Genomic DNA, 14,900 nt, shown 5'->3' with positions numbered 1-14,900 from the left:
AACTGAAGGGGATAATCCAGGAGTCTTAGCAATCATGGAAACTGGAGCAAACTGTCCAGGTTCGGATGAGGAACCCAAATGGGTGTGAAATCAGATTCTGAATGTGATCCAAGATCCAGGGTGGAGCCAGAACGTGAGACCAAAGGAAGGGAAACCATACCTGGCGAGGCCAAAACTGGGCAATGAGGATCACTTTACTCCCCAGTTGATGAGCTTTTTTGTAGAAACCTCGGAATAAGAGGTACTGGAGGGTAAGCATACAGAAGACTGGGAGGCCAAGCATGGACTAGAGCATCTCTGGGGGAGTATCCCGGCAGGGGGTTCAGAGCAAACTACTCACTACACTTCGCGTTGGAAGGAGATGCAAAGAGATCGCAGCAAGGCTGACCCCACTCCAGGGAGATCTGCTCCGCTACTGAATGATTCAGAGACCACTCGTAAGGCATCAGAATAGTCCGACTTAACCTGTCCGCTAGAATGTTGGACTGTCCCAGAATGTACGCTGCTATGAGAAAACGACCTGTGGAGATCTCCCATTCCCATACTCTCATGGCCTCGCGACAAATGGGGTAAGATCTGGTCCCTCACTGTTTGTTGGTGTAGCAGACCACTGACATGTCTTATTGAATTGCAATGGTTCTCAGAGGAAGAAAGGCATGAAGGGCCTGCAATGCCAAAAGGACCACCCTCATCTCTAGAATGTTTATGTGTAAGCTGGTCTCTAGAGGGGACCACAGGCCTTGGACCGTCCTGCCCAAACAATGCCTCCCCCCACCTGAGTTGGGAGGCGTCCGTGGTCACTGTGGCTTGGACAGAGGCTGAAACAAAGGGTCGTCCCTCCAGGATCTCCAGAGAGCACATCCACCACAGAAGGGACGACCGACAGACTCAACTGAGTTGTACTGGATACGATAATGGAAGATCCAACAGGGACCATTGCACAGCTAGTGTCCACTGTAGAATTCATATGTAATCGGGTGCACGGAAGAAGCTTTATGGTCACCGCCATTGAACCTAAGGCTCTCAACACTGATTCTGCCGATGGAAGATGAGAACGGTAGATCAGAGAGACATACATCCTCAGGTTTTGTACTCTCTCCGAGGTCAGGAAGATTTTGCACTGTAAGGTGTCTATCCTTGCCCCAATGTAGTCTATCACCTGGACAGGATTTAGAAGTGATTTGGATGCACTAACTGTGATCCTCAAATCCAGGGCGAGCTTTAAGAAATAATCCCTGGTTTGAGAAAGTAGATGCCTGGTGGCAGCAGTTAGGAGCCAATCTTCCAGGTATGGGTAGACCTGAATCCCCTGAAGCCTCAGATGAGCCACTACTACCGCCATCACTTTGGTGAACACCCTGGGGGCTGTGGTGAGACCAAAGGGTAGGGCTCGAAATTGGTAATGATTGACTCCTAGCCAGAAGTGGAGGAACCTCCTGGAGCTTCTGTGCATTTTTATGTGATAGTAGGCATCCTGGAGATCTAACAAGCACATCCAGTCACTCTCTTGCAAGTACGGCATGACGGACTGTAGTGTGACCATCCAGAATTTTTCTTTGGCAACTGACAGGTTTAGAGTAGATAGGTCCAAAATGGGCCTTAAGTCCCCCGTTTTCTTCGGCACCACAAAGAACCTGGAGTAGAAGCCTGATCCAGACTGATCTAGGGGGGATGGGTTCGATGGCTCGTTTTCCCTTGCAGCTTGAAAATTTCCTGTGCTGCTGCCTCCCTTTGCATGGGTGGTATGTCCAGGAGGTGTTAAAGAGGAACCAAAACAGGGACAGAGTATCCTCTGGATATGATCTGAAGCACCCAGCAGTCTGATGTAACAGACTCCCATGCCGCCAGGTGCAATGACAATCGTCCCCCAACTGCCTCCAGAGTACAGCATTTGGGCAACCCCTCAGGGTTGCTGTCCGGGCCTGTCCGAGAAAGGTTCTCAAGACCCAAAATTCCTCAGATACCTTCTGCCTCTGGGCCGGCATCCATTCTGTCCACCTCTGCCTCTGGGGGAAGAAGAGCCCTGAGTGTCCTGGGAATACTGTGACTTCTGGAACCACATCTTCTTTTGCCCTCTCTGATTCTGGGAAAAGAATCTTTGTGGGTTCGATAAGCAGACTCCAACGGCAGACAGTGTCTTCCCATCCTTCTCACTCTGGAATAAAGTCTCATTGACGGTCTTACCAAAGAGAGTACAGCCATCATAAGGGGCACTGGCAAAGGAAGCCTTGAAAGGTTCCGAAAACTGAAAAAGTCGGAGCCAGACATTGCGCCTCATGGACACACCAGACCCAACCGCCCTAGTCACTCCTTCAGTAGCATGTGAGAGGAGTTGCCTAGATGTGTTGGAGACTACTTTCAAAGTGGCCATCCTCGTGGAGAACGAGTCCCTGTCCTCCTGCGACATGGACTTATTGGGAGACTCAGCCAGCTCCTTGACCAGGTCGCACTGGAGTCTCGTGACATGGGCCAGGTAGTTCAGCCCTCTAATAGAAAAGGTTGCTGACGCATAAACCCGCTTCCCTAAGCAGTCCATCTTCTGCGACTCTTGGTCAGGAGGATGAACCGAGGAACTCTCTTGGGCTAGTTCCTTCTTTGTGGCTGCTGCTACCACCATAGCATCTACTGGGGAGCCCTTGTTCCACGCTGGCCTATCTGAAGGTGGACTCAAGATCTTATCAGGCCATTTAGGGATTAGTTGAGTCGCAGCCAGAAAATCACGTAACTATATTTATTTAACAAAAAACTTTTAGTTATGTACTCACCATAACTTCAGATGTTTGGGATCCATCTCGCCTACATTCTGACTGATGGGTTCGGAGCCGATCCCTCGGCTCCGACTCGGCACGCTTATGCCAAAGAGCGAAGTCTCTTATTGGCTGAGCTTAGTATATCCCAGGATGCACCACTACCAGTCCCCCAGATCTAGTTTGTCCGCACACATGCACACATGCATGCCTTGCTTATATAACATCGTCAGATGAAACAAGATAAACAGTAGAACTCAAAACCGTTCAATCTCTTCTGATCTCCAAGGCAGGGGGAAGGAGGGTGGGTTTCAGGAATGTAGGCGAGATGGATCCCAAACATCTGAAGTTATGGTGAGTACATAACTAAAAGATGTTATGTGATCCTATCTCGCCTACATTCTGACTGATGGGACAGCGTCCCTAGCACCTGAATCCTGGGTGGCTCACTGGAAAACACTCCTGAGTACCGTGGAACCAAATGAAGCTCGTCCTCTAGATGCCACATCCAATTTGTAGTGGGAAATGAAAGTGTGCGGATTGGACCAAGTAGCCGCAGCACAAATTTCCGATATAGCGAGCTTGGAATGAAAAGCTATAGAAGTAGCCATAGCCCTGGTAGAATGAGCTTTGATGGATGTTGTAAGTTGCTTATTCGAAGAATAAGCCTGAGTTATACAATCTCTGATCCATTTGGAGATAGTAGCTTTTGTGATGGTTTGGCCCAATTTATTATCTGAGAAGGACACAAACAACTGGTCTGACTTACGAAGTTGCTGAGTCCTGTCTAAATAGAAGCGTAATTGCCTGTGAACATCCAATTTATGGAGAGTGTATTCTGCTTCATTGGAGAATTTTGGGAAGAAAACTGGTAGCTCTAGAGATTGTTGGAGACAGAAACTAGAACAGACCTTTGGGACAAAGGATGGATTTGGCCTAAGTGAAACTCTATCCTTGTGGAAAATCAAGTACGGTGGCTTAATAGACAGGGCTTGAAGCTCTGAAACCCTTCTTGCAGAAGTAATTGCAACTAAGAAGGCAGTTTTCCAAGACAGATATTTTAACTCACATGTAGCAGCCGGTTCGAAAGGGGAAGATGTTAATGCCCTATGCACCAAATCAAGATCCCACGGAGGTGCAGGATGAAAAATTGGGGGTCTTAATAAGTTCGCACCTTTAATGAAAGTTTTGCATAGTCTGTTGCTCATCAAAGGAGGATCCATGGATTCGTGGAATTTAGAGATAGCCGCTAGTTGGACTTTAATAGTTGAGACAGAAGATCCTTGATTAAACAGGGATGTTAAGAATTTCAAAACCTCTGGGACAGGAGCAGAGATAGGGTCTAAGCCCTTGAGTTGAGCCCAGATAGCAAACCTCTTCTACTTACTGAGGTACAATTTGTTAGTGGTGGGTTTGTGGGCCGAAGATAAAATGTGAACAACTTCCGGGTCTAATGAGTGCTTTCTAACTAAAGTCGGAAGTGGAGGAGCCAAGCTGTCAATTTCAAAGATTGAAGGGACTGATGCCGATGTCCCAACTGATGGATTAGCAAGTCCGGAATTGGGTCTAAAGTCCACGGATCGTCCACCGCATGCTTCTTCAGGTAAGGAAACCATACCTGACGAGGCCAGAATGGGGCAATCAGTATCATTGAGGACCCCAACTGAGAGGCTTTTTGAATAACTTTGGGGAGAAGAGGAATTGGAGGAAAGGCATAAAGTAGCCCTGTTGGCCAAGGTTGTGCTAGAGCATCCATAGCTGGTACTCCGTGATGTGGGATCAAGGAGAAGAACCTTTGGCACTTGGTGTTTAGTGGAGTTGCAAATAGGTCGCAGCACGGCGTCCCCCATCTCCTGAAAACCTGAGCTGCTACTGTATGGTTTAGAGACCATTCGTGAGGAGAGAGAATTGTCCTGCTCAATTTGTCTGCCAATATATTCGACTTTCCCGGGATGTGGGTCGCTACCAAGAAGCGGTTGGTAGCTACAGCCCATTCCCACACTCTCATGGCCTCTCTGCAAAGGGGGTACGATCTGGTCCCTCCTTGTTTGTTCAGATACCAGACCACCGACATGTTGTCTGTGTGGATGGCGATGATGCCCTGAGGAAGAAACTTGTGTAAGGCCTGTAGGGATAGAAGTACAGCCCTCATCTCCAACACGTTGATGTGGAGGAGAGCTTCGTCTGGAAGCCAGGAGCCCTGAACTAGCCTTCCCAGACAATGCCCCCCCCACCCTATCTGGGAGGCATCTGTCGTCAGGGTAACCACTGGAGAGGGAAGAACAAAGGGTTTTCCTTGATCCAAATTGGATGTCTGAAGCCACCAGCGAAGGTCCCTTTTGCATATTTCCGTGATCATGATGTGATGATTGAGAGGAAGGTCCTGAAAGGACCATTGAGTTGACAATAGCCACTGAAGAATCCTCATGTGCAATCTCGCCAGAGGAACTAAAAGAACCGTGGCAGACATCGAGCCTAAAACTTGTAGAACCATCCTGGCTGGGGCTTTGGATCTCGAGATCAGAGCTTGAACTTGGCCCTGTAAAGTTTCGATCCTTTCGGCAGGAAGAAAGACACGCATCAATCTTGAGTCTATCTCTGCTCCTATGAACCTTATGCGTTGAGAGGGCAGCAAGACAGACTTTGACCAATTGAATGTAATCCCCAGGGTAATACCCAGGGAGATGGTGGCTTTGAGGTTGTCCATTAGTAGATGCCTGGTGGTGGCAGTCAGGAGCCAGTCGTCCAGATAGGGAAACACTTGGAATCCAAGACTCCTCAGGTGAGCAGTCACTACTGCCAAACACTTGGTGAACACCCTGGGGGCTGTGGTGAGACCAAAGGGCAGAGCGCAAAATTGGTAATGACTGTCTCCCAGGCTGAAGCGCAGATACCTCCTGGACGCGTGATGTATCGGTATGTGATAATAGGCGTCCTTGAGGTCTATGGAGCACATCCAAACATCCTTCTCCAACAATGGGAGAATGGATTGTAACGTGACCATTCGGAATTTGGATTTCGTGACGGATTGGTTCAGTCTGCTGAGATCCAATATTGGTCTCAGGTCCCCTGTCTTTTTTGGCACTAAAAAGAACCTGGAGTAATTTCCTGATCCGATCTGGTCTGTGGGGACCGGTTGGATGACTCCTTTTCTAGCAGCTTTAAAGCTTCTGCGGCTGCCATTTCCCTTTGACTGGGTGGTGGGTCCGGGATTCTTTTGGACGGTGGGGGCGAGTATGTGAATGGGATGGTGTAACCTCCGGCAATGATCCGAAGCACCCATCTGTCCTGAGTGATTGACTCCCAGGCTTTTAGGTGCTTGGCAACGACACCCGACTGGCTCCGAGCAGCACAGCCGGGCAATCCCTCATGACGTGTGGGAGGCTGAAGAGCCACGAAAGGACTCGCGGTCTCCAGAATTGCGGGCCCTCTGCCGCCTCTGGGCGGCGTCTCCCTGAAAAATTTCCCGTCCTCTGCCTCTGGAAGGGGAATCTTCCTGCTGTTGGGAGAAAAACTTGCAGATTTATGGAACCACATTTTCCCTCCTTTAGCCTTGGGGTAAGGCCGAAAGGGAGTGGAATAACGGCACCTACGGCAGATAAAGTTTTTCCCTCTTGCTCACAGCGGTAAGGGTGTCTTTAACCTTGGGTCCAAACGATGAGGACCCATCAAAGGGAGCGTCGGCGAAGGAAGACTTGAAGGCCTCCGCAAACTGACACAAGCGGAGCCAGGCTTGTCTACGAGAGCCACGCCTGTGCCCCGCTCTACCGCCCGGCCGCATAGGAAATGAGCCTCATGGACGAGTTAGAAATTGACGTAAGGATAGCCAACTGAGAGCTAACCGACTGGGCTAGCTGCTCAGGTAGGTTACCCGAGAGGAATCTGACAACACCTCGACCAGATCCCGCTGAAGCCTGGTAAAATGTGCCAAATAATTCAGAGACCTTAAAGTAAAGGCCGCTGAAGTCAGGGTGCGCTTCCCGTACCTGTCCATACTCCTAGACTCCTTATTAGGAGGATGGACGGACGTTGAAGCCTCTGCCACGTCCTGTTGTGTAGCAGATGCCACCACCATGGCATCTACAGCCACGCCTTTAGTGAGGAACTCCTTCTCGGGGAGCAGACAAAAATTTATTTGGACGAGAAGGGACTGGTTCCACGGTATCTGGATGTTCCCACGCCCGACAAACTAAATCCAGAAGCTCGTCGAGGGGCGGAGACACCCAGGAGGCGGAGGGCTGAGTCCCAAAGGCCTTAAGGAGCACTGACTCGTCAGCAGAGGGGTTTGGATATCCAGCCGCCTCGTTGTTTGAGGATCTCTAAGATGTCTGCAAATGAGACATCATCCGAGGACGACTTCGGGACCCTCTGCATCATCCAGATCAGTGTCTGATGTAATAGACTCGGGGGAGTCCACGTGCTTCCTCTTGCACGATCTCTTCCTTGGGGTTCCTCCAAGACAACTCGAAGAACCCTCAGGAGGAGGGAACCCCACTGGGGTAACCTCAGGCCCGGGCTCCGCTGACTACGGACAGGGAACTGCCAAAGACCCAGTCTCCACGCCTAGGGAAGGTGCCGGTAAAGCCGGGAGATGGCGAAGAGGACTTGGCCAAGGCACTCCTCATGGCTCTGAAAGCCGGACCCCAGAATCCTGGGAGTGTCCGGTCCCGAGCCATGATAGCCGACGGAAGTCCCGCAGAAGCACCGAGGGGAGGCTCGGAACCGAAAGCATAGGTCCCAAACATCACCCCGGTCCAGCCGAAGAAGTCCGCGTACCAAACTTGGACCCGAAGGCCCGGGTTGGAGTAAGGGTCGGAGCCGACCCTGAGATCTCCACCGGCTCCAACAGCACCTGCTCCGACGGAGCCGAAGCAGTCGGAGGAGGAATGGCAATGGGGTGGGCCAAGGTCATCGGCTCCGAAGCCAACTGGGTCGGAACCGAAACAAATTTTTGGAAGACTGGGGACTGGAACAGTCTTTGGAGCACCCTGTCTATATCAGAATCTGACATCCTCGAAGACCGAGAGGAAACAGAACGGGTTCGAGATGGCCTCTCCAACGGCCCCAAAGGGCTAGGGGACCGGCTCCGAGGCGACTCGATGAGTATCGGCGCCGAGGGAATGCACACCAGATTCCATCGGTGCCGAGGTGGACTTCGGCACCGAGGAGGAAGTGTCTGAGCTGGCGACCCTTGTCGGCTCCGAGCAGTGGAGCCGACGAAGGTGACCCGCCTCTCGATGCCCCAGCCATCGGCTCGAAGCCAGAGGAGTCGATACTGGTGGCATCGAGGCAGACCGTTCGACCTCGGCTCCAAGTCCTTGGAGCCGAAGGAGAGGCCTGCCTATGTTTCTTAGCGGTCGGATCCGACGGACTGGTCGGAACCGGCCCTTTCTTTGGCCGAGAAGGAGAGGAAGCCAAGGCTTCTTCAAAAGAAGGTTTAATTAATCCCTTAAGAATTAATTTATTTTTCCTCTCCTGGAGGACCCTTGAGGAAAAAGCGTGACATACGCTACATGATTCCTGTAAATGTTTTGCCCCTAAGCAATACACACAGAGCGAGTGATCGTCCGTGATGGACATTTTGAAACTACATTTTACACATTTTTTAAAGCCCGAAGGCCTAGGATTCTGAGACATTATGGGGAGAATTTCAGTAATCTGACTGGAAAAAAATACAATTACTGGAGACACCCCTAAGTATAGGCTTACAGTTATCACTCGCCAATGACAGGGGACTTTGAAAACCCTGTAAGAACAAACAGCTACAAAGAATTTAAAGCCTTTTACTATATGCAGATATAGAAGGGTTGATTAACCGGGAAGGCCCTAGATGAAGGGGGCCTGTCAAACTCAACCCAATCACACAACAAAATTCTACAACAAATCCAACCAATCACACAACAAATGGTAAGAATAGCTGTTAAAACAGCTTTTTTGAGAGAAAAACAGCAAAAACTGACAGAAAGTTAGTTAAAAATAACCACTCAGCTCAGCCAGCTCGAGACCACGTCTTCGCAGGTTAGCGGCAAACGAGATCTGGGGGACTGGTAGTGGTGCATCCTGGGATATACTAAGCTCAGCCAATAAGAGACTTCGCTCTTTGGCATAAGCGTGCCGAGTCGGAGCCGAGGGATCGGCTCCGAACCCATCAGTCAGAATGTAGGCGAGATAGGATCACATAACATCATACAATTCCTTGCCTTAGCGCTTTCACCCATTCCTATCATGGGTTTCATCAGAGTAAAGTCATATGGAAGCAGCTACTATATATACTTAATGTTATCCAATCACAATGCATTATTAATTTACTAATTTGTAAGTTTTACTTTTTAAAAAACGTTTTAAATTTATTCCAAACTTTAAAGTGGACATAGGGAATATTTTGTTAAATTTAAAAACTTACACTAGACTACTGAATTTAAAAATGTTTTTTAAAAATAAAGCTGACATTGATCTGAAGGTGGAAACTAAAAACTTTAATCTTAAGAGGTCAAGTACATTTATCCCACCTAGAAACCCTGTTATTTACCTTTTTGAAATGTTTTGTGAGATTCAATTAAGAAAAGCATGGAAGGAAATGCATTTGATAGAGGACAATTTGACAGTAGCAGAAAGAAATTGTCTTAGGGAACTAAGTGTTTCAAATGACCTGAGAATTATGAAACCAGACAAGGGGGGAGGGGTAGTGATTATGAGTACAACGGATTATCAACATAAAATGACAAATATGCTTAACGATGATACGACTTACATAGCAGTTTCAAAATATGATATGATAAAAGCTTATACAAAGACTGATTGGCAACTATATGATTTATTATTGGAAGGTATTATTACTAAGGAAGAATTTGACTACCTTTCAGTTGATTATCCTGTTACACCATCTTTGTTCGGGATACCCAAGATACATAAAAACGTTTCTAACCCCCTTTAGGCCTATAGTGTCAGCAAAACAATCCAAAACTGAAGCAATAGCACATTACATTGATGTCAATTGTAGTGAGGTTGTGAAAAACATTAAGCATATATTGAAAGATTCTTGGAACTGTCTAGAAATTTTAAAAGATTATGTTAAAATGATTTAGACAACACCATTATTGTTACAATTGACATTGTTAACCTATTTTCCGTAATACCCCTTGAGGAGGGGTTACAATTGTTTGAAGCTAGTTTAGACACCTATGGAAGCTTTCACACAGTTAAACGGAAACTATTGGTAGAACTAATGGAGATGGTTCTGGAAAATAATTTTTTTCAGTTTGGAGGTGAATATTACAAACAAAGTTCAGGCGTAGCTATGGGTGCAAGATGTGCCCCTGTCTACGCGAATTTGGTTTTGGCTATGTGGGAGAAGGAGAATGTTTTTACTAGCAGTTTTTGGTCAAAAGTAGATATATATCTACGATTTTTGGACGACATTCTGTTGTTTTGGAAGGGTACTACAGAGGAAATGGAAGAATTTGTTGCATATTTAGGGAGTACCACACCTTTTCTGAAATTTACATACAATATCAATAAGGAAGGTTGTGAGTATTTAGATATAAAATTGTACAAAACAAGGGGCAAGATTGAATCAAACATTTATCGAAAAAAGACATTCTCAAATTCGTACCTACATTTTAAAAGCTGTCACCCCTACTTTCAAAAGCGTAACCTAGTAAAAGGGCAAATGGTGAGGCTTTCTAGGATCATCAGTGAGGACGACGAGTTTTTTCGTCAGATGAATATTCTATCTGATATGTTTGTAGACAGAGGTTACCCTAACAAATTACTGGACCAAATCAGAAAGGAAGTAGGTGACAAAAGGAATGTTAATTTTAAGCCCATACTAAAACATGGTATGTCTAACAATACAACGGAGAATAGAGGTGCTGGCTTAAAAAATTCATGTGCATTAGTCTTACCTTATACTAGTAACATTACTATAATGTCAGAAGGTATAAAAGAGACATTGAAAAATTTTTTTAACAATCAGGCAGAGATTTTACAATTTATAGGCAACGATCCTGTCATTGTTTTTAGTAGAGGTAAAAATCTTAAGGACTATTCTGAAAGTGAAGTAACACACAAAAATTCTCAAATGAGAAAATGTGTTTTTTGTAGATGTTGTAGGTATATTAATGATGGACCTTATGCTACTATTAAAGGTTACAACCGAACTGTTAGATGTCCTGGACATGTGAACTGTAATACGAAGTTAGTGGTTTATTTAGCCACATGTTTATCATGTCAGGTATTTTACATAGGTAAAACCATTAGGAAGCTTAGGGAAAGAATTGCCGAACATATTAGAGATATTAAGAACAAGAAAACTACAAACTCTCTTTATATGCACAGTACCACATGTAAAGATTTTAAAAAATTTCTGTTTTTTGTTATTGACAGAATACCTCAAAATTTTATTAACGAAGGAGATGTGAACACTCTACTAGAATTAAAAGAGTGTCTTTGGCAGTTGAGACTAAATTCATGTAACAAACCAGGTATTAATGAACATGTATCTATTGCCTGTTATTTAAAATGAGAAGTTATGTACCTACCATAACGTTCCATGTTAGTTGTCTTCTCTCGCCTTCTTGCTTGATAGGTTCGGAGCCGATCCTCGGCTCCGACTCGGCACTTTGCTAAGCTCGAGAGTCACTTTTACCAGCTCGAGGCAGCCCCATATCCCATGATGCAAGGTGGTAAGTACCCAGATCTCGTTTGTTGTCTATAGGCAATAACACCTAGCATAAAACACTTCCCAAAAGGAAGAAAGAAGGAGAGAAAAGCCTGAAGGATGGTTTGGAGGACCAGCACTGTATGGTCTTCAGAAGCATACTTCCATGTAGAGAGAAAGGTCTGTCCAGGCCAGGGGGAAGGAGGGAGGGTCGCAAGAAAGAAGGCGAGAGAAGACAACTAACATGGAACGTTATGGTAGGTACATAACTTCTCAATGTTAAGTTGTCAATCTCGCCTTCATTCTTGCTTGATGGGACCGCGTCCCTAGCACCTCTATCCTGGGTGGCTCAATGGAACAGACTCTTGAGAACTGTAGAGCCAAAACTGGCTCTGTCCCTGGAGGCCAAATCCAATTTGTAATGGGAAACAAAGGTATGAGGAGTGGCCCAAGTGGCTGCTGCACAAATAGTGTCTAATGGAAGTCTAGCTTGAAAAGCTGTGGAAGTGGCTAAGCTTCTGGTTGAATGCGCTTTAGGTTTCGAGCACAGCTGTTTTCCCCTGAGCTGATAAATTTCAGAGATGACAGAAGAAAGCCATCTAGATAAGGTCACTTTTGAGACAGGAAGGCCTTTGTTGTTATCAGCATAAGAAACAAAGAGCTGATCGGATTTCCTGAATTGTTTTGTTCTGTCCAAATAATATCTGAGTTGGCGGTGAACATCAAGATAATGTAACTTTTGTTCCGATCTGTTTGAGTAGTTTGGGAAAAATACAGGAAGATCAATAGACTTTTTCAAATTAGTCTTTGAGGCGACCTTAGGCAAAAAGGTCAGATTAGTTCTCAATGATACTCTGTCTTTGTGGAAGACTAAATGGGGGGGGGGGGGGGACAGAGAGAGCATGAAGTTCAGACACCCTCCTAGCCGATGTAATAGCAACCAGGAATAAAGTTTTCCATGAAAGAAATTTCAGAGAACATGAAACAGATGGCTCGAAGGGAGGAAGAATCAAGGATGTCAGCACTAAATTTAGGTCCCATTGAGGAGGAGGACTCCTGACTGGAGGTTTCAGGAGAAATATTCCTTTTAAGAAGGCTCTACAAAGCCTGTGGGACATAATGTTGTGATCTGCGAACCCGACATGAAAGTTCGAGATAGCAGCCAACTGAACTTTGACCGTGGAAGAAGAGGAGCCCGCGTGAAAGATTTCCGCTAAGAAATCCAAAACTGCTTGTACTGGAGCAGTAAAGGGATCAATCTTTTTAGCTTTTGCCCAACAAGAAAAGCGTTTCCATTTGCTAGTATAAATCCTCCTAGTGGAGGATTTTAGAGAAGCTACTATGATGTCTCTAACAGGATTAGAGATCATAGGAAGCCTGGCTAAGGAAGGAAGTGGAGCAACCATGCTGTGAGGTTGAGAGAAGGGATAGACCGGTGCAGCTGACCCGATTGGTGAATCAGAAGGTCTGGCACTGGGTCCAGATGCCACGGCTGCACCAAAAGGTGACGATGGAGGAACGGAAACCAAATTTGTCGAGGCCAATGTGGAGCAATGAGAATCATTTTGGCTCTCAAAACGGTGGCTTTCTGGATTACTTGTGGAATCAGCGGAAAGGGAGGAAAGGCATAAAGAAGTCCCTGGGGCCAATCCTGGGTCAGAGCGTCTCTGGGGGGATGGCCTGGCAGTGGGAAGAGAGAGAAGAAGTCTGGGCATTTGCTGTTTTGGGGAGTAGCAAAAAGATCGCAACATGGGCGGCCCCATTCTAGAAAAATCTCCTCCACTATAGATTGTTTGAGAGACCACTCGTGAGGCATGAGAATAGCTCTGCTCAATCTGTCCGCTAAAATGTTGGTTTTCCCAGGGATATGCGTTGCTACCAGAAACCGATGAGAGGAGATCGCCCATTGCCAAAGTCTGAGAGCTTCTCGACACAAGGGGTAGGACTTGGTTCCGCCCTGTTTGTTGATATACCATACTACAGACATGTTGTCTGTGTGAACTGCAATTGTTCCCAAGGGAAGAAAGTCGTTGAGGGCTTGCAACGTTAAAAGCACTGCTCTCATCTATAGGACATTTATGTGCAGGTGGTATTCGAACGGTTGCCACATCCCATGAACCATCCTGCCCTGATAATGACCCCCCCACCCGATCAGGGAGGCGTCCGTAGTGACAGTGGCTACTGGGGCTGGGGGTACAAAGGGTCTGCCTTGGTGAATCTGGGGAGAAGTAATCCACCATGAAAGATGATTCCTGCAAATTTGTGTCACCAGTATTTGGTGACGCATCGGAAGTTGTTGGTAAGACCACTGAGTGAACAACATCCAATGAAGCAGGTGCATATAGAAGCGGGCCAGGGGAAGAAGGGTAATGGCCGCAGCCATGAGGCCCAACACCTTTAGAACCATTCTGGCTTGTACTTTCTTGCTGGCTAGGATGATCCTCACGTGACTTTGTATATCTGAGACTCTTTGGTCTGTGAGGGTAGCTGACATCCGAACAGTGTTTAAGTTTGCGCCTATGAAAGTAATAGACTGGCAGGGCAATAAGGAGGATTTTTCGTAGTTGATTGAAATTCCCAATTGAGTGCAAAGATTTATTGTGTAATCCCTGGCTTGAAGAAGTTGATGCCTGGTGGTGGCTGAAAGGAGCCAGTCGTCGAGATACGGAAACACCTGGAATCCTTGACGTCTCAGGTGAGCCGTGACCACTGCCATACATTTGGTGAACACTCTGGGGGCTGTAGTGAGACCAAAGGGCAGGGCTCTGAATTGGAAATGACTGGACCCCAGCCAAGCGGAGAAACCTTCTGGAGCGTCTGTGAATTTTGATGTGATAGTATGCATCCTGAAGATCTATTGAGCACATCCAGTTGTCCTTCTCTAGGAAGGGCAGAATTAACTGAAGTGTGACCATTCGAAATCTTGTCTTCCTCACAGACTTGTTGAGTCTGCTGAGATCCAATATTGGTCTCCAGTCTCCCGTCTTTTTGGGGACCAAAAAGAATCTTGAGTAGATTCCGGGCTCTGAATGGTCTGTTGTAACTGGCTGAATGGCTCTTTTTTGTAGAAGTTTTAATACTTCTAACTCTGCAATTTCTCTTAGACTGGGTGGTACATCTGGAAGGGAATTTGAGTGAGAGAAGGGACTTTCCTCGAAAGGAATTTTGTAACCCTCGGATATGATCGACTGTACCCATCTGTCTTGAGTGAGGGAACGCCAGGCTTCTGGGTACAGCGACAGTCTTCCCCCGACTGCCTCCAAGGATGGACAGTCAGGCAACATCTCAGGGATGCTGAAAGGGCTTGTCAGAGAGAGTCTCTCTGCTTCCCTGGTTTTGTGGACCCTCTCTGCCTCTAGAGCGGCGTCTGTTATTGTTACCCCCTCTGCCTCTAGGGGTAAACTGACCACGTGTATCCGGCGTGACTCCTTGGGATTTGCGGAACCACATTTTGCCACCCTTCTGTCCTTTGGGGTAAGGTCTAGAAGGGGTGG

At 46.8% G+C, this 14,900-nt stretch overlaps 1 protein-coding gene across 1 annotated transcript in view; it reads right to left on the bottom strand.

Moving 5' to 3' along the window:
• Positions 1–14,900, bottom strand: part of SYCP3 (synaptonemal complex protein 3) — a 1,713,853-nt gene that overhangs the window by 1,082,071 nt on the left and 616,882 nt on the right. The window contains exon 4 of the mRNA XM_044087754.1: positions 9,601–9,603. Coding sequence (XP_043943689.1) covers positions 9,601–9,603 — 3 coding nt within the window. The remainder of the gene's footprint in view (positions 1–9,600; positions 9,604–14,900) is intronic.

This window comes from Protopterus annectens, chromosome 11.part0 (assembly GCF_019279795.1).
Source record: "Protopterus annectens isolate FY-2018-M chromosome 11.part0, PAN1.0, whole genome shotgun sequence".
Lineage (NCBI taxonomy): Eukaryota > Metazoa > Chordata > Ceratodontiformes > Protopteridae > Protopterus > Protopterus annectens.
This window is presented reverse-complemented; position numbering and strand designations above follow the sequence as displayed.